Source organism: Dermacentor andersoni, chromosome 8, assembly GCF_023375885.2.
Source record: "Dermacentor andersoni chromosome 8, qqDerAnde1_hic_scaffold, whole genome shotgun sequence".
Classification (NCBI taxonomy): domain Eukaryota; kingdom Metazoa; phylum Arthropoda; class Arachnida; order Ixodida; family Ixodidae; genus Dermacentor; species Dermacentor andersoni.
Window position 1 is genome coordinate 129,109,339 of NC_092821.1, and position 20,595 is coordinate 129,129,933.

The 20,595-nt window shown below is 45.4% G+C and overlaps 1 protein-coding gene across 1 annotated transcript in view; it reads right to left on the reverse strand.

The window, feature by feature from the left end:
* Positions 1-640: 640 nt before the first annotated feature.
* The window catches only part of LOC126526012 (cytochrome P450 3A4-like), a 49,076-nt gene continuing 29,121 nt past the window's right edge, over positions 641-20,595 (reverse strand). Inside the window, exons 6-15 of the mRNA XM_055067958.2 lie at positions 19,636-19,761; positions 17,250-17,502; positions 10,119-10,249; positions 9,372-9,483; positions 9,175-9,268; positions 8,148-8,256; positions 7,981-8,069; positions 7,541-7,681; positions 1,815-1,980; positions 641-845 (exon numbers count right to left, since the gene is read on the reverse strand). Coding sequence (XP_054923933.2) covers positions 765-845; positions 1,815-1,980; positions 7,541-7,681; positions 7,981-8,069; positions 8,148-8,256; positions 9,175-9,268; positions 9,372-9,483; positions 10,119-10,249; positions 17,250-17,502; positions 19,636-19,761 — 1,302 coding nt within the window. The 3' untranslated portion in view covers positions 641-764. The remainder of the gene's footprint in view (positions 846-1,814; positions 1,981-7,540; positions 7,682-7,980; positions 8,070-8,147; positions 8,257-9,174; positions 9,269-9,371; positions 9,484-10,118; positions 10,250-17,249; positions 17,503-19,635; positions 19,762-20,595) is intronic.

Genomic DNA, 20,595 nt, shown 5'->3' on the forward strand with positions numbered 1-20,595 from the left:
TGAGGCGGAATTAGAGGGCAGTTAATGGGATATAATAGGGCTCAGTGAAGTTAGGAGGCCAAAAGAAGCATATACAGTGCTAAAAAGCGGGCACGTCCTGTGCTACCGGGACCTACCAATCCTGCATATACACTGAGCCGTCTCCACGTGAAGAGGTTTATTGATGAGCGGCACATATGTACATATTGTCACATAGCGAGTGACCCAAGTTGGCCTCACGGTCTGCTTCGAACCCAGTTCCTTCAGCACAACAGCCTGATGCTCTACGTGATGATTCGCCCATGTACAGAGCGCGCCACCCTTGTGTAGAGCGCGGGAGCGGCTGCCACCGGGCCACTCCGCAGCGAACCAGCGACGTTTAATAGTAGTGGATGGGCCCGAGATTTGATATGTCGGCCGTGCGTGCCCAGACACTTCTGATGTCGAGCCCCGCAGATACAGTTACAGGTGACTGGCTAACTCCGGTGCCGCCACGCGGCCGCCGTTCCCGCGCTCTACACAAGGGTGACGCCGACTGTACTACCCAGTAACCCTGATTGGTTGGGAAAACAGTAAGATAAAAACATATATGGATCGTTAGCGCCCGGAAAGTGCGTGAAGCCTCTTAACAATCTAAATGCATGAAAATATAAGCTGAATGGATAATAAAATAAAACGGCTAGTTTATTTGATGCAGTTCAACAAGACGTTATAAAGTGCAAGCTCTTCTAAAATACTTGGTGTTCAACCATCCCTTGAGTCCGTGGAAAAAGTGGAACTGATGTTCAAATATTTTCAAGCTTGAGCCATATGCCATTCTTAGGGTAGGCCAAGACGAAGGTAGATTCAAGCTTCAACACTTTCTCCTGGAATGATAAACAACGCATGGATTACTGCACAAATTTTATCTGTAGCCGCAATAGTCTAATGGAACAATTTAAGCAGTGCTGATGCTACAGTGACGCCATAATTTTTTCAAGTTCTGGCATATTGAGCCACACAGAATGTGTAATTGTCCAGGAAACTTCAGATGAAGGAGAGAACAGTAGTCAAGCGAAAAATAATTTAATAAATAAAATTGCTGGACTTTATATGCCTAACCTACGAATGCTAATGATGCACACGCTGAAGTGAGGTAGTGCGCAATCAATTTGACCACCTGAGGTTCTTCTACTTCCACCAAATCTAACTTTACCAGCGTCTTTTGCAGTTCGTCCCCATCAAAATGCAGCTCCCGGGGCTAGGATTCAACCTGTGAACTCGAGCTCAACTGCAGCACGCCAACCCACGGGGTTACTGCGCCATGTAGTGATGAAACAAGGAATGTCGCTGGATCTATCTTTTTGGCAATTGGACATGTTAGTTTCAGTGGCCTGATGAAAGACAAGATTCCTTGCCGAATGTTGTATCTAGGGGCATACCTTGTTGGATGACCTAATGCAAGTCAGTATGACAATACTACAATACAGGCAGCGAAGTTTACGGCCATAATAGTTACAAATGTACCTCATCTGTACATGAAATCGGAGCTGGTTCTCAGTATTTGAATTGGTGAAGGTTTGAATGAAAAAAAAAAAGACTTCCGTGAAATGAACACATATGGGGCTTGTACTGCGCAAGTTTACTATGTAGGGTTAATATACAGTGGAGTTGAAGTTAGTATAGACGTATCAAATATAAAGACAAAACAGATATTCTAGTCGCATAAATAGTATTCAGAGCTAACAGGTTTCAATTCCGAATTGTTATTTATTTCAATTCTTCCCGGTGTAAAGAAAAGCAAGTTGGGCTTTCTATCGGAAATGGCGTCGAATGTTTCATGAGAAAGCGCACACCTTAATATGACGATCGTCCAGAACGAGCTTGTATTTCGCCATTAGCTTGGCCAAGGTGAGTTTCATCTCGAGTTGAGCGAAGCGTATGCCGACGCAGTTGCGAGGGCCTTGACCAAAAGGCTGGTACACCGCAGGATCAACTTCGCTTTTCTTTTCAGGGCTAAATCTGCAAAAAGGGTTGTGGCAAGGAGTAGAAATGAGAACTGAAAACTACATAATGACTCAACCTCTTATTCACAAGAAGTGTTACTTGATTTACTCAGGAAATAAATATTTCTTCCCAAGACACCTTTCCGAGCAGCGATGTCCAGCTTGCCCGCTAAAAGCAACTATGCATAAAAGATGTGTCACTCATTTGCAATCATTGAGTTTCATTCCGAAAACATTGAATGAAGCCTGTTTTCTTCCATGTTTCTTTCTGCGATTTTGTCAGTTGCATGAAGCGACGGCAATAGTCCAATTCATTAAGGATAAAATGGTTTGTTCCATTAGCTGTCCGATTAAATTGGTGAACACAGTTCTTGACGTTCATTATTCAAGGGGCCGCATTCACAATTTTTTTCGTTACTTCGCTTCGCCATTGATCTGCTGCATTCACTAAATATATGTCCAACATAAACATTGGCGTTTAGAGCTTTAGAGTAACCAGTTTTAGAGTAAGGTCGATTTTGTAAGTACACACCAAGATCTCACAAACACTACGACAAACGGAATTGAGAAGGTCATTTTGTGCTGCTCGTGGAACAGGTTGGATTGAATAAACTTTGTCAAAGGTCCTACAGGACGCGCATCAGCGCGCAGCGGGCGTCTCCCACGCAGGGACCGACAGCGAGTGCCGGGCTGCAGCTGCGTGGGCCTGCTAGACGGTTCATCGCTGGTCTTGGAGAAGTGCGCATCGTAGAGTCTTCTCTCCCTTGTCCAAAGTAGAGTTGGGCGGAGCGTTTCTGCACTCCCAGAGAACGTGTGCGAGTGTTGCCATGTCGCCGCAGGAACGGCACGCGTCGTCGGAGTAGACGCCCGGGTAGATGATGTATAACGTGGCGGGGTTGGGATAGGCATGTGTCTGTAACAAGCGCAGCGTTAGCGCCTGTGGCCTGCTTAGTTTGGGTTGCGGGAGCGGAAAGAGACTTCGACACAGGTGAAAGTGTTTAGTGCTTCCGTCGTACGTTAATGAGGTGTCCCTGTTCGCATCCAACTCGTCGAAACGTGGTTGCCCGGGGTGTCGGCGTGGTCAGTAAGCGCGCGCGCAGCGTCGTGGGCTGTCTCGTTGAGGTCGGGCGGGGCGCCCGGGATCCGACCCAGGCGGGCGCGAAACCAGATGATGGTGTGGTGCTTGATGGTGCTCGGATCGGCGCCGCGGAGGACACGTAACGCCTGGTCGCAGACGACTGCTCTCTTGAACGCTTTCATGCCGGACTCGGTACGCTGAATCGAGCATCGCCAGGGCTATGGCCACTTGCTCCGCCACCGCGGGATCGAGAGTGAGTACTGTGGCGGTGTGTAGGGTCGGCTGCGAGGACGAGACCGCGACTGCGACGAAGGCTCGGTTGCCGCGGTAGGCGGCGGCGCCCACAAATGCGACGTCGCCCGCTTTCTTGACTATGCGCTTGAGGAATGCGGTCACCCGGACTAGGCGCGTGGCTCGATTGTGTTCCGGATGTACGTCTCGCGGAGTGGCTGCGATCGTGATCAGGTCGCGGGGCTTGCGGGGAACCGGCGCATACTACGGTGGATCCTGGTTGGTCGGTGGAAAGTAGCCGAGCTTGCGCAAGATGTGGCCGCCCGTCTTGGTGGTCGTCAGCCATATCACCTGCGTTCTCTCCTGATCTTCAGCTATCTCTACGAGCGTATTGTGCACCCCGAGCTCAAGGAGTCGCTGCGTCGGCGTGGTGATCGGGAACCCAAGAGCCCGCTCCACTACCTTTCGGATAAGTGTATTGAGCTTGTGCCTCTCCGATAGTTTCCACTTGTGCATTGCTGTGACGTAGGTAAAGTGACATAGGACAAACGCGTGTGCGAGACATAGCAGATTGTCTTCTTTGAGGCCGTGGTGACGGCTGGCGACTCTGCGTACGAGTCGTATCGCGTTGTTCGTCTTTGTAGTCAGCTTGTGGACCATTTCAATGTTTGATCCACGCACCTCGATTGTCAGGCCCAGGACTCGGATGGAGTCGACCCTGGGTATGGAGCGACCGTCTCTGGTGCGGACGGTGATGTTGCGCGTGATCGGGAGTTTCCACCCCTGGGTCTTTTGCGGTGTCGTTTTTTACAGTACAGCAGCAGCTCCAATTTGGCGGAGAAGCACTTAAGGCCCGTGTGGTCGAGTTAGGACTCGGCGGTTTCGACTGCTTCCTACAGAGCGGATTCGCTAAAGCCGTCCGACCCCGTGGAACGCCAGATGGTGATGTCGTCCACGACTACCGTGTGGTGGAGGCCTTATATCTTCGAGAGGCATTCGCAGAGCCCGATCATCCCCAGGTTGAACAGCGTCGGCGAGACGATGGAGCACTGGGGGGGTGCCGCGCTCTCCGAGCTCCACTTCTGACCTGAGGTCTCCAGCACCGAGCACGGCCTTACGACGTGATCAGGTCACCTAGGGTGCTGTAGTGTTCCGTTATTTTCTTGTTCAGTTCTGCAATGCGTTTACGGAGCCTGCGGTTGAGATGCTGGCTCTTCCATCGGGTCAGTAGAGGCTGCTTGGCCTCGAGCAAGTGGGCTCGGCGGCTGTCCATCACCTCGGTGGGCATGTCCGTACTGATTGTTTTCGTGGCCTTACGGACGACTGCCTTGAGCTGAGCCGTCCACGTCTCGATGTTCGGGGCAATGTCGGGCGGGAGTCGTGCGGCGCGAGTCTTGCGAAAGAGGTCCCAGTCGACCCACAGTGTACAACTTGGGCTTCCTGACGACGGTGGGTAAGTGCACGGCCAGTATGAAATAGTCGCTGCCAAGATTCTCCCCGAGATTGGACTAGCGGGCATCGGCTGTGTTCTTCCCGAAGCAGAGATCGGAGTGCTGTCTCCGTGCGTGAAGGTGCCGATGCAGGTGAGGGAACGCCTTGTCCGTGCCTAGTGTGGGATCCAGGTCGTTCGCATTCTGTCCCAGCGCGGTACCCTTGGAAGTGTCCTACACATAATCCCAGGTTAGATGCGCAGCGTTAATGTCGCCAGCTATCACGAGCGGGTTTCAGCCTGCAAGACGGATGGCTCTCTGGAATAGGCGTAGGAAACGTTGACTCTTTTGGCTGGAGCTTCTGTACACGTTGAGGATGTATGCACTTTGTCGGCATGCGTCGCTTGGGAAAATCTCTTACATCACGTTGTCCCCGTCCGACATGCGGAGGGAGTGCGCGAGGCATGTGAGCTTTTTAGCGACCAGCGTAGTGGTACCGCGTCTTCCCGCGGGCACTGGGCAACCACTGGTAACCGGTGGACGTGGCGGTGTGTGTGAGAGTTTCTTGCAGTAGGATTAAGTGGGGCTTGGTCACTACCCATCAGGTATTACCTGGTAGAAAACCGGGACAACTAACCATTTCAAAGCTGCGTCCACGCATTACGGACTCATTATTGTGCCGAACAAAACTTAATTTTTAGCGGTATAGCCGGAGATTGAACGGTTCCGAAAGGAATAGCCCGCCAATCGCTCTTGCATTAGTTACTCGAAGCTGCCGGGAGAATACACGTATTTGAGCATAATAAACATTTTCCCGTGGCGGTATAGGATTGTCGAGCCCTTTGGGGAGGCATGCGACATCGCTCTGCCAATTTTTCTTCACTAAAAATGCCTTTTATCGGTACTTTTAACCTTCCATTGCATGCCACGGTGATTCTCTACCAGCCATCAGAAGCCAGGCTAGGGGAAGCGGGCAATCGCAGATCTAGGTACCGCCTTCCTTATACGGTTATCTACTTTCGCTGCGCTGGCTTGGCCCCACTCAGACTCTCTCCATTTGAGTGTGAATTTCACCTGCTGTGAGCCAAACATATAAGAAAAATGTTGCAACAGAACTGCTTGTTGGCCTAGTTGGTGCTTGCTAAAAGACGTGTATTTTGCCGCAATTGAACACACACAAAAGGAAGACACATACAGCCAACACGGCGGTACTTCCAACTGATTTAATTTGGACTGTGGCCCATGAATATATATACACATACACGCATGCGCTTGCTGTTCACAGATCTATGTTACCCAGCGGTCAAACAATCTAGTTTCCGATTTATAGAGCACGATAGATGTATCGCTAATGCAATTTGTACCGTTCTTTTTTGTATAGTAAGCTTCCATTAGCAAGCTTCTATTAGCTCACGTGCTGTTTGAAATCTACTTCTGCCAAGAATCCTAATCTCAGAAAAAACGTGGTTTGCTCATGCAGGCCTTGCAGTGTGCAGGCGAATGTGCCACGCCATCTTTCATTAGATTCTGTTCGTGTGCCCTGGCTTGTTGATTTACGCAGCGTCCAGTCTGTCCTATATAGGAGTTGCCGCACTCAAGGGGAATTTCATATACCACGCCCGTAGCGCATCTCCCGTAGGACGTGCTATGTTTTTTGCCACAGCCTTGCGAACTGGTCTCCTCGCGTGTGGTTTTCGAACAGAGTCGACCCAGTTTGACGGCAGCAGAAAAGGCAATGGGTATACCACACCGGCCTGCCACCGGTATGGTATGGGAACAGCCAGCGCATGCGTGTATGTGTATATATATTCGTGGGTCACACCCCAAATTAAATCAGTTGGAACTGCCGCCCGTGATGTTTGTATGTGTCTTCCTTTTGTGTGTGTTCAACTGCGGCAAAATCATGTCTCTTATATAAGAAAAACATGTCAGTAAAGACAAGAGCATTTGGTCGGGCTGTTCAAGTAACGCTGCGGGTCACCGCCGGATGTCTGCGTTGGTAGTTAAGTAAGCTTGAAGTTAGGAGATCTGTATAAAAACAGATTGCAATGGTTCTACCTTATAGGGACCCTGGAATACTACACGTATAATCAGTCAAACATCGCGAGTAACTACAAAGTTTCGCAAGAGAATACTAGTTCTGTCCGATACATCAGTGCCAGTATTCACAAGGAAGTTTTTATGCTTGAATTGCTCGGAGCCCATGCAAGCCGATCATGAGGCCGCACATATTATCGTGAATGTGGCCGGCAAATGATACGCAGCTCATGAAAGGAAAAATATCTTTCTGAAAACAGCTCAAGGAGCGAACTGCAGTAAGGTATCTAGTTGGGCGAGTGGGTACATCTGCATTATTATGCACAACAAAGATTTGTATCTGCACAACAAGGAAAAATATTTCAGAAGCATGTAATCGTTAAAGTTATCGGACTTCTTCCTTTACCGCTCACCTTTTTTGTTTCGCTTGTGGTTAAGGGAATGTATGGTGCGCGGGTGAACGCATTTGTGAGGTTTCCTATTTATATGTCTCTTTGAACGCAATAAACTTTTAGCCGTGAGTCAGCGCTCGCGTTTCGTTTCTCTTCATCCATGGTTTTTAGTGCTCACCGTAAGCAGTAATAAAGCTCAAGGAGCGGCATATACGGGTCGCGCTAACAATTGCTCCATCTCGGATATCCTTTACACCGGCCTCATTCGGTAATGCGTTGTTAGACATCAGGATTCCTTGCCGTCTGCTCCAACGGAGGCTTCTTCTTGCGTTAGCACGTTGTACGAATATGGGGCTAGATGATTGATATGGGCAACACATGTGATTAACATAGGAGAAAGATAGCGACCTTTCGGGATCGAAAATTTCTTGTTCCGTCCAAAAAGCTGGGTCACGGCTCATCTGGTAGTGGGGTATAAGGATGTTGATTCCGGCAGGTATAGTGATACCCTTGTGGACGTAGTCTCTAGCACATCCTCTTGTTGTGAAGCTGTAGAACACAGAGAAAGAACTTGTGTTATTCATTCAACTTTACCAAATGAAAAATGCCAAGAACGTTAATTAGCCACATTTATACGACGATTCGGTGTGAAATGGGTGCCTGGAATGACGGTTTTATTACTTGGTGGAATATCAACTGAGAAGTTGCTACCTGTGGGATAGTGGCGTGTTCAGAATATCTTTGCATTTTTACGGAGACATACAAAGGGTCTCGAAAGCTAAAAAAAATCCCTCGAATTCTTTTCATTGTAAATAAAGAATGCTGTTATCCTCGAAAACATTACTTACCCTATGGCGGGCGCATAAAAGCGAAGCGATTCCGATATGACTTGGTCCATGTATTTGAAGCTGAAAACGTTGTCATACGTAAAGGTTCCCTGAAACACCACATGTTTTTGAGTTAGGCTCACATGACGAACAAAAAAATGCCACCGAGGATTTTCAAGAAATCATACATCTCTCTTCAGGATGGCAAGGACTTCTTTTCGAAGACGGTCTTGAATGTCTTGGTGTTTTGCAAGGAGATACACTATAAACGCCAGAGCTGTGGCTGTTGTCTCGGACCTGTAATTTACTTGTGCGTTAACGCTGCAATGATTCCAGTTAGCAAGAACGACATATCGAGAAAGATGCTGAAATTTGACACATCTTATCATCGCTGTGAACAGACCAAACGATCTTTTAAGAGGAACATTGTGATAAAGAATGTTTAACAATTTTCTGCATTTTATATAATTATAGGGCACGCAAGTTGAAGCCTCTTGCGACTAAAATTATCGCTAAATAAAGAATTACCGCTGTGTTGCAAAAAAAAAAAACTAATACGTTGTTATAGTTCCGGAGCAAAGAACAGTGAAACTTACATATTTCTAGGGCATAAAGGCAAAAAAAAAAGTTAATAATGAAATATAAGCATGCACTGATGTTATACTTTCCATGGAGGATATGTTGTCAAACTTCAATGTTCTTTTATCATAGATCATACAGCATTTATAGCAGACACACCAGCAGCTGATTGAAGTGGCATTACATTGCTATAAGGCAGTGGCAATTCTCAGGTCAGGGTGCAAACCACCGGAGGCCCACATGCCGTATAGTGTTTGAGCAAAAGGCCGGACACCTGGGGTGGCGCAAGTGCAGATCCGTTGGCGCAACTGCTGACCACGTTGCCATGGCGTTGCAATTTTATGCGAGTATTGAAGGAAACTACACAACCAACACATAACAAAAACGAAGAAGTTTCAGACTCTATCAATATCGCGTTTGGAGTCGGAGTAGCTTGCACGAAAACGTAATTGCACTGAGCTTTCATTTCTTGCTATAAATCAAAGTTGTGTTGGTCCTTTAATGTTTAAGACGGTAATGCATCTGTTGTTTTCTTACAGTGGGATTTATTTTTGCCAGCGCGGATGGGCAATATTCAGCAGCATTATTTTAATCCGACAGTTAGCAAATACCCCTTAGCTTCCCGCGTATTCTCACCCCGCTACGAAGAAGATGAAGCCGTTTGCCAAAATTTCCGTATTTGTTAGAAAGCACTTCTTCCCGCTGTCCTTTGCTTTGACAGGCTGCTTATCTGAAAGACAAATCAGAGATGAAATGCGCTGCCATCTCTAAACTATAAGCCACATATTCAATAATCAGATACGTTATGAGAAGTAGGCAGCTGTGAGCTCTACCTTCAAATGCTCTATCTGAATCGACGGACGTTGTGAGCGAATGCACGTCTACGGGGACTTCATCCTCAGCTTCTGCATTGAGCATCAACTGCAAGAGATCGCTTCTATCGTTCTGAAATGATATAAAAAAGGCAATTCAATTAAAATTTTCTAATCAACGTGACCTCGGCAAATGAGGCGCTGTCGTCATCGCGCTTGACCTTTTGTGACATCAGGTAAATTAGGTTCAGAGGTGTCCCACACATTACTGGCACCATCGCTGATTACTGGTCAATTATAGTTGGGTAACTCTTCGAACCAACTATCGGTCATGAGCAAAACTTCGTTCTAACCGTCGCTGTTTCCATTGGCCGTCATTTTAGCTTGAGCGACAAAACGTGCGGCTGTATGGTGCAACGTCAGATGTTATTAATAGCCCCTAATTTTAGCTTTTACTATAACCTACTCGTCGTCGCCATAGCCAGCCTTCTGATTCTATGCGTATATGTGACTTGGCAATCCCGCCGCGAGTTCCCATATCTCGTTGCAAGCTTAATATAATGTGTAACGTGATTTTCTTAATTATTATTTTTGTGACAGGACGACCGAGTTCCTTGCGAGCTAAGTCTTCCTTACAATTTGATGACATAAAAAAGTCCACCGGATGTTCTTGTTTGAGATCTCGAGTAGATTTTGAAACCTAAGCCTTTCCGGAGAAGGGTGAGCAACTTAAATATCAGTCACGCCTGCGCGATAGAGAGGACCTACCTCGCGGTTTCCTCGACGGAAATGTACGATAGGAGAAAGTTCATCAAAGATGTTGTCTGTGGCAGTTTTGTTGAGCCGCGAACTGCACGACATTACCGTTGTCCAAAAAGAGGCAAACTCCGGAAAGCATGCTGAAAGAAAACGACAAGGTCACTGGTTTGAAAATAGAATAAAAAAAAACTGCTGAAGATTCCACGTGCTTTGATAATCGATTCAAGCGAACGCTGTTCTGCTGTTTGTGTTGAATGACAATAATTGGCGGGGATGTTGATCGCATACGAGAATCGTGAGGGGACGTTAAATGTTGTCTTGTGAGCACCACTTGTGTTTACGTGAGCAGTACCTAGAACACAGTGAGACGTGCTCGTTCGAGGTGCAGTGCATCATTCTTTGTAACCTCCGAGACGGTTACAAAATGGCCACTGGCTCACATCGCGCATCGCATCGTGAATGAATCGTTCGTTCAAAGGACTGCCGCTTGTGTATATAGATTCTTCTTGACGCTACCGTGCTCTAATGCGGTGTTGCTTCGGCACGCCCTGTGTCAGTCATCCATGCGGACGAACTGACACGGTGTTTAATTTTTTTTTTTTCAAGAACGTTCCTTCCGGCAGAAACTATATCACGTTGAACATAGGCGTAAATTCAATGAGCATTGAAACAATGTAGAAGCACACTGTACTGCCACCGTAGAAACGCATCTTGTATGAGGGCTTTATGCAACCAGGCTCCTTTCTCACGATTCCTTCGGCACACGCGACGCCATATCGCACCACTGCCAAGAAAGCCCACCCGTGGCGTGTGGTTGAATATGTACTCCGTCTACGTTGAATACTTATAAGGCGGGTTCAATTCAATCCAATTTAATACTTCAATCCAAACACGATTTTTAATAAGTATTTTGTTAATAAAGAGGCTCATGTACCCAACGGCATATACCCGGTGACTCTAGTTAGCATCGAAGAGGTTCACTGAGTATCGAAACATAACCATTGGCACGTACTCATTGACCAAAGTTGGCATCAAAAATGTTCGTTGAAGAGCCCCACATAACTAAGCACATAATCAGTGACTCAAGCATGCTTTAAAGAAGCTAATTGAACAGCTGCACATACCCAACGGCACATACATAGAGTGCAAAGTTGATTCGTTGGTTAGATTCGAACCTTGTTCAATCTGCAGAGGGGCCCAATGCGTTATCTAGTAGACTATTGACTACACAATGGCGCAATTCGGCGAGAAAATTGTTTGACAGATTACAGACAAGCAGACCCATGAAATTGCGTCAAATTCGTTAAGAATGCTAATCGAATTAAATAAGAGGAACGCACCTTGGCGACTTTAATATACATATGCCGAGTTCGTGTGCAACTGTTCTCATAACTAGTAGTTGCGTTTCCTTGATTGATGTGGCCCTGAACGAGGATTTCGTTCTGATGGCACTTGTCCCCTTTCCCGCGGTCTCCCCATGTATTCATGCTGCCACGATCTAAAGGGAGTGAAGCTTTTATACTTATTTCGCGACTGCCTTGGCTCTACTCCTTTCCCTCCTTTCTCTACCTCCTCTCTGAACTGCTGCGGGCGAGCACAATGTTAAGCGCTTGAGCTTCTGCAATGTTTTTTTGAAAGATCTCACGCGTGTTTACAGTCGTTCACAGATCATTCTGGTGACAGCTAGTGAGATCCTGAAGGCATTGTGGCGATGGCTAGGAAGCCCCACAGAGCTTTGAGCACGCGTCCAGAGAACGCGCACTGGACATGTCTCAGACACCGAATGGTGCATGCTTTCTGACGTCACCTTTTTGCTTTACCGTGCTCAGGCCTCGTAAACGGTACGTGTTCTCAACCTGCACTCTATTGCAGCCTGAAAGATAGCAGCACCTTCAGTGGGACAATCGAAGAGGCAAAAAAAGTTTGGCACCGCGTTCGACTATCTCGTTAAGTATGACGTGCAAAACGCGAGAAGTGGCCAGAGCAGTGTATCCGTCAAGCTGAGGGCGTTAACGCAGTGAAAAGTGGAGAGGTTTCCATCATTCCTGCGATGTGGGCACCCACGCGGTATTTTTCGTCTGCTTTCTTCGCGGAAGGCTAATAAACAGCGAGAGGAACATTCGGTGGCATGTCCAGATGGCGATCGTCGAATATTCACAAGATTATCATTCATAGGATACTTGACGCACCTTTTAGTAACCAACTGTCCATCTTTATATGCGTTTCGAGGCTTGTTTCCAACCTTTCTTTCCAACCTTCTTAGTAAACAAAAAAGAAAATAGCCTTTAACACCCCCCGTGCTGGGCGGAACCCAACAAGCGTCACACGGGTTTATGAAGTACAACACCAAGACGCTTTAGCCATCTGTCCTACGAATACACTAGAGAAGTGCCACTCTTCAACGAGCCTCTTCACGCGAACTCGTGTTACTGGTAATGTGCCACTGGGTGTAAGCGGCTCTTCAATGACAAAAAAGATCGTCAAAGTTTTTTCAGGAGCTTTTGTGTAGTCTAAACCGCGCCTCAGCCATTCTTGTCTAAATTTTTGCGAATATGTATTCACATACGTGCCACGCGTGGACATTGTGGCGGCGGCAATAGACAGCGCAGCTTGTTCAGAAGGAATAAGGTGGCTCCATCCAAAACAACTAAGAGGGAAGCAGTTGTTACGGCTCAACACCATAAAAGCGTTAATTGGCGTTTGCCACAAGGCAAACACCCGCCCATCCATCAACGCCTATCCAGACGTCAACTCAGCGTGGACACCGACTCTTGACGGGTCCAAAAAGAAAAAGAAAGGTCATCCCCCCAACAATACCTTGTAGCCTGAACTAAGGATGAAATGGGCGGCCCCATCCAAAGCTACCAAACAGCGTTGGCGACCTTACATTGGCAGGTTGCTTTCTTTCCACATATTACACAAAGATAATCCTCGGCGTTTGCTATCGCTCACCCTCGTCCTGTGCCACCTTCACTGAAGAACTGCACGGCGCTATTAATCTAATTTTTTGCCGTTTTCCCACAACACCGTTATTAATACTCGGCGATTTTCATTTTCCAAATTTAATATGGAATACGCATCCACCCACCATAAATCCTTTTTCTGTTCAGGCTAAAGATGTCTGTGAACTGTGTTCCCTGTTTTCATTTTCCCAACTTGTGACTCAGCCTACCAGATCATCAATCAGAACCGTAAACACGCTTGATTGAATCCTAACTAATCGACCAGAGCTTGCTTCCTCTATAACATACCTACCTGGTATTAGTGATAATACCCAAAAGGACAAAAGGTAAGGAAGTGATACGCGATTACAAGAAAGCCACTTTTGAAGCTATCAATAATGAACTATCTTCATTTATTCAAACATTTTTTGTTGATTTTGAGGACCGTTCGGTCCAGTCGAATTGGGATATATTTGTAGACCAGGTAGGCCTATAAACTAAAAGTTCATTCCTAATCGCGTCATCACTTCTAATCCTCAATCTCCTTGGTACAACTCTTATATAAAGCGCCTATCTAACAGAAAAACATCTATATCACTTAGCTAAGTCATCTGCAAATAAAACAACTTGCGAAACCTGTAACGCTGCCAATCATGTGTACTTAACTGCACTAAAAATGCCAAAGACAATTACTTACTCCATACATTACCTGACATGCTTACAACAGATATCCGAAAGTTCTGGCGCGTGATTAACCCATCTTCTGATAACTCTATCACCTTGAAATATGAGTCAGGTGAAGTTATTCCAAGTGAAGATTGCGCAAACACTCTCAGTGAATCATTGCAAATAATTTTTCCACTTCATTGAACATTAATCCGCCACACACAGAACACTACAGCTATCTCATTATGCAACCCATAGCTCTCGACTTTGCAGGTATTGCTAGGCTGATTTTTGACTTGCCTTTAAACTCAGCTCCCGGTTATAATACTATTAATAGTAAATTTTTGAAAAGCACTAACACATACAGCTCTGTAATACTTTCTAATATTTTTCAGCAATCAATAAACACTTGTACTCTGCCTTCTCAATGGAAAATCCGTTGCATAAGTCTGGTAACAAAAGCTCACCCCTGAATTACCACCCGATTTCGCTTACCAGCACACCTGTTGCAAACTTCTTGAACATGTTATATCTCGTTAACTCTCTTGATTCGAACTCATTTTTTACCTCAGCTCAACATGGTTTTCCCAAAACGTTCTCATGTGAAACGCAACTAATATATTCCACTAATAGATTACACTGTATTTTATATCGTGCCTCCTGTGCCGACTGTGTATTTTCAGACTTTATCAAAACGTTCGACAAGGTTTGCCACAAACTGCTGCTATTCAAGTTGAGTCTACTAAACCTTGAGAGTAACCTGCTAAAATGGATTGAGTGTTTTCTTACTAACCATTATCAATTTGTAACTGAGAATTACGATTCATCATTGACTGAGGTTCGTTCTGGTGTGCCTCAGGGATCAGTACTAGGGCCCCTACTTTTCCTGATTTATAATTATGACCTACATTCTTCATTGACATCTCACATTCACTTGTTTGATGAGGATGGCGGGATATATCGTGAAATAATTACTAACGACTACACTAATGCTCTTCAGTCTGACTTGGACTATGTGATTGATTCGTGTGACACTTGGCTAATGGAACTTAATATTATTAAATGTAAAGTTATGCACGTACAGAGGAGCACCAGTACTCTTCCTACTTACTATCTAAATAAAATTCCTCTAGAACACGTTAACTCGTACAAATACTTAGGAGTTCATATAACAGAAAAACTAACCTAGAACATTCACACTGATTACATAATAAGTAAAGCTAATAGCATGCTCGCTTACTTACGCCACAAGTTTTCCAAAGCACCACCATCCTTAAAATTATTACTTTACCAGTGCGTCCTAAACTGGAATACGCTGCAGCTGTGTGGGACCCGCACCATGAAAGTCTTATTTCCTCACTGGAACTTGTCCAAAATAATTCAGCCCGATTCATAGTTTCAAATTATAACCGTACCGCTAGCGCAACATAAATAAAAGACAATCTATCTCCTCCATCACTTGCATCTCGTAGAACAAGAGCACGTTTGACACTGTCTCACAAATTTTATTACCAGCCCCTCCCTTCACAGTAACTTCATTTCTCAACCTCATTACCTATCGAGCCGCATAGATCATCGTCATAAGGTCGGACTTCAAACAGGCAACACTAACACCTTCAGTCAATCTTCTTTTCCCAGATCATCACGGCAGTGGAACCACCTTCCTTGTGAAATTGTATCTATTGTCGACAACAAACTCCTTCGTAAGGCATTAGCTAACATTGTATAATTAGGAATTATTAACATGTTATTTCATTTACTTGCCGTACTTACAAGCGACTAAGGACGACACTGGTTAACATTGTACTAACAGGAATTATCAAGATGCTATTTTGTTTACATTGTCTGTCGTACTTACAAACATTAGGCAATATATTGCATAGTGCTGTATAATTAGGAATTACTAACACGCTGCATTGTTTATTTTCCGTACTTCATTGTTAGGCTTCCCGTTTCCCACTCCCCTCTGTAATGTCTTCGGGCCTTGAGGGTACCATAAATAAATAAATAATTCCAAACTATCGGGATCCGGGGGTGGAGTTTCTGCAGAGTGTTGCGAGCATTGGCGTGGTATGGCAACGGAGTCGGCGATTGTGATTTGCTGCTGGACAGTCTTAAGATTCCCTAGTCAAGTCGCCTAGGAAAGACGACGGTATTAAAAGCGGAGACTTTTTTAGCAGTGAACAGAGGCTCCTGATGTGAACTCCGACGGTTAACTTGCTCCTGCGTGGAGTGAACTCCGTAACTGGAGCCTTGTAACTACGCAATAAACCTTTTTTCCTTCATTTTCTACAACTTCACGTACCAGTCAACGGGGCTGGGTGCATTCCCTGCCATAACACCACCCTAAGCTGCAATACGATAGAGTGAAAAGCGCGACTGCAGTAGACGCCTTATACAAGAGGCGTTTCGGCGGTGGCAGCACTATTCGAAATAATGTATACGCTCATCGTGAAGTGACTTCTGCATAAAAATGCATTGCGAGAGCAATTATATGCACACTCGGGGTGCAGTTTTGTCGTCGCCGTGATGTTCCGTATGAAGTCCATGGGCGATAAAACCGTCGCCGTGCGTGGTATGTTGTATGCGCGAATGAAAGCGCGCGAGGGGAACCGACGTTCAAGACTCAATCGGCGGATTGGGAGGATGGAAAGAGGAGAGGAAACGCGCCGTATCCGCCACGCGAAAGGCTGTGGGGGGATGAGAGGGAGAAAGGGGCGGTGTTGGTCTCCGGCAGCAGCTCCGTATTTCGAGACCGGGCGCTAGCGAAATTGACGATCACGGCGCAATCTCGCGTGCGAAAGGAAAGAAAGCGGGGAGGCTGTGCCGAGAAGGTGGGGGGGGGGGGGGGTACTATCAACTGCGCACTATGCGCGGCGTCGCACAAGCATGAAAGCGATTTGCAGACAGCTCACACGCCGCTAAGTTTGCGTTGAAGCGATAGACAGCACGCAGTGCTCACTTCGCTCGCAGTTGCTGCCGCACTTCATCACGCCAGTGATTTGACAGCGAGTGTCCGCGGTCATCGAGTGTGATGTTCATGTTTGCCTGTGGGTCGTTACGCTATGCTTGTAGTCCTGTTAGTAAGCAAATTATTCCAAGTTTACACGGCCGATAAAATATATACAGATATATATATATATATATATATATATATATATATATATATATATATATATATATATATATATATATATAGAAGCCCTTCTGAATTTCGTGAGGAATACTACTGCATTGTATGAACGTTTGTGAATCAAGATTCCTTTGCGAATCTGGCCTTTGTCTTTTCTCTCCTTGTCTATTCTTCCCCTTTCTCCCTCTCCTAGTGTAGTTAGCCAACCGGGCACATGCTTGGTTAACCTCTTTACCTTTTTCTCTTCGTTACGCTCTCTCTCACTAATTTGCTATCGCAATCGATGCTTCGGTTTTCGAACAAACCTGCGACTCTTTTAAAACCTACCATCAGATTAATTAGTGTAACATGTGTACGTTCTGCTGTTTCTACAAAGTTACGTGCGCAATCTGAACTTACCAGTAAGGAAGTTTATCCATGCATGACGAAATTGCTGAAAACTCTTCAAGCTCTCCTGAAACAGCGACTCTGCCGAGCTGTCCGCTCGATCTTTTCGCTGCAGATTAAATTTTAGGCCGAATGCTGTTTGAATGAGCACGTCTGCCGCTAACCTCTGGAATAGCTCCCGAAACTCGATGGCTTTGTGTTTTGGCCGGAGGGACTCGATGACATCGAGTAACTCATTGGAGCTGTCGTCCATGAGGCTCGCCATCTGAAAGCAGAAGACTGCCATATGATACCTTCTCCTAAGCACCAGCATAAAGACATCTTAGAGGATTTATGCCAATTTCCGAGACTAATACACCAAATACAGCAAAGATGTACCCCCTAGCTCTGACCACTTTTGTCGGAAATAGTAGAGATCTGTTTGCTAGGGGTCGTTGGGCATGATTGACCATCGAAACCCTGGTCACACGGCTGCTTTGCGACACCCTAGCAGGCGCCGTTCTTTGTCCACCATCTCTGCTTTCGTGCAGCAGAAGTGCAAACTCCTAGCTGACGCCCAACCTTGTGCAGGTAAAACACAACGTTACAAGCAAAAATTACGTGCTACTGATAAAAACACCGCGCAAGAAATCCTTTAGTCCACTGGAATACCTACGGCTAAATTAATGAACTTAATTTTGTAATCATTAGTAACTACCTTTGAAAACAATTAGTTGGCTATTACTTGGTCAACTGTTGATACTGAGCATGCCGCTCCGAACGCGATACAGCCGCATGGAGGCAGTTGTGCCCGTCTACTTAACAGCTTCGCTGTAAAGTTCTGCAAGTGAGCTGTCAGCTAGGGCCCAGAAGTTCTTCACTTCTCAACAGGTATCTTGAATATATGGTCAAAAACGTTTAGTCATAGCAACTGATGACAAGCAAACGGTTTTCGCACCAACTTCCAGTTTTGGCGGTTCACAGCCGAAAGCAACGTTCTTTAGCAAGCTGTGGGTGTCTTGGCAATTTAGTGGTGTTTGCTTGGGTCCGCGATAAAGTGATCAGTGACTTCTTTTAGTCACTGGTGCACCAGATGTAAGGAGCAGAGTTTACACTTGCCATATTTAAGTTAGAAAGGAAAATTGCCATCGCGAACATTAACTGACACCTTGCTATCAAAGTATTTCTTCATTTTTTCGTTAACCGTAAAAGTGCTACCTTGGTCAGCTAATTGCACACACTTATGCTGAAGAAACAGTGCTGTTGAACAAAACCAGGAGTGACGACATACGCTATAGTGCTGCCAAGCAACCGTTACATTTATTTGTAACGAGAAGGTATATACAGGGTGTTTCAGCGAAAACTTATAAGATGTTTTAAAGGTCGCCTGTGGCAGATAGCTCAATTCTAGTTTGTGAGCCTGTCTACTCGAAGCGGCTAACATAACTTGCACAAAAAAAATTGAACTGCAAAATTAGCTAAATAAGAAGAATTCACTAATTAACGTTTTAGCTAATTATATTATGACACTTATTGCAATTTACAAATTCTAGAAGTAGACGTCGCAAGGCGGATCCGCTTGAAACGAATTCTCAGGATATTACAGTTTCGAGATATAAATTCCCGAACTTTGAGGTGCAGTGCATAGGCGTTCCAGTTCCTTGTGTGCTTCAGTGCATGGAACGACGCTTTTTTATCAAATGAACTGGAACGACAGTAAATTTCTCCACAAAGTTTCGGAATTCACATCTTGAAACTGGTGTCATCTTGAAAATTCATTCCAAGCGGATCCGCCCTGCGAACTCCATGACTATAATTTGCAAATTGCAATATGTGCCACATTGTAATTGCTTAAAAACTTAATTGGTGAATTTTTATTATTAGTCGATTTTACATCTCAATTTTTTGCGCAAGTATTGTCCGCCGCTTCGAGTAGACAAACTCATGAACTAGAATTGTGATATCTGCCACAGGCAACTTTTAAAGGTATTTGAAAGTGTTCGCTGAAACATCTTGTATATGGGACATGACAAACTGCAGGTAAGGTGGACATATTTGCAAATCAGAAGACATGCTCCAAAAATACCGCACATCCTTTATACACAATAGCTTTTATGGTTTATGGACCTGTAAGTGCCGGGCAAGCATTTACGCGTGCCCCCGTGGCTACATAAATGAATACAAGGCAGACCATTCGGCGTGTTCACGTAATATACATTGTTAATGCGGTGGCCCGTTTGACCTTTGTATTTGCCGAATATGCTAAAAGAACTTTGTAAGTGATTTCTTTGTCAGCGCAGCCTGAGAAATCTCTAGTTCTACCACTTTCGATCCGCTCTAAATCTAGTTTCGTGTGTCCGTTACACAGAGTGCTACTAGTAGAGTGTTTTGCCATCAAGCTAAGAGTATCGCTGCATACCTTCTTCATGTTGCTAGTCGTAAAGGCTGGCGTGATGAGGCTGCGCATTTTCTTCCAGCGGTCCCCCTCAGCATGCACCATGCTTTGACTGATAATCGGATGGCTCCGCGCGAAGCCTGACATCATCTGGAAGTGTTCAGACACCACCGCATTCTTTGAAACAAAGCAAATTCTTCAAAATACTTGATCTCATATAGCCATGAACCAGAGGATATACTTACTTAACACGCCGGGGAAGCAGTCACGCAAACTCATGTATGCACAGAAAAATATTAAAATAAATCTGATGAAAATAGTTTTCCTCGCAGATTACAAATTCGTAATGCTGAAGCTTTTTGCAACGTACATTTATAACAAGTGAGCACACCGTAGAGTCCGCATGCAGTGATGCAAAGAAATTGTCAAACATCAGTTAAAGCATGTTAAAGCACGCGTCAGTTAAAGCAAGCCTCAAGCCGCAGCTATATTAGTTGCTAGAGCTGCTGATCCGCAGCTAGTTGAGATGGCCTTTTAATGTTTCGATACTGGCTTCAGTAACTATCACAATGTTCTCTAGTAAAGCTGATTGCCATTTAAAACGATACACAGGTGCTTCTTTTTAAGAATGCATTTTCAAACACTCATTTAAAATGCGTCTGTGTAAGCCTTTAGAAGAAACCCCAACACCGGGAGACTGTAACGACTGTGTTCCACATTTTTGACCTTTGGAGCTTCTTCGAGGCAAGTTGCGCCTGCTTGATCACCACCGTCATCGTGAGACAGAGGGTGGTAAAATAATAGAATTTAAAAGAATGTCTCATTACAGTACATCGGTCTAGCATTGGTCATTGTCAATTGAAAAGGCCGGTGAATATATCACGCGCTGATACCTGCACAATTTTGCAAGGGTTTATGCTTACAAGACAGCCTAACACTCAAATGAAAGCCAGCGCCCCCTATTTCTTGGTGGAGCGAAAGGCA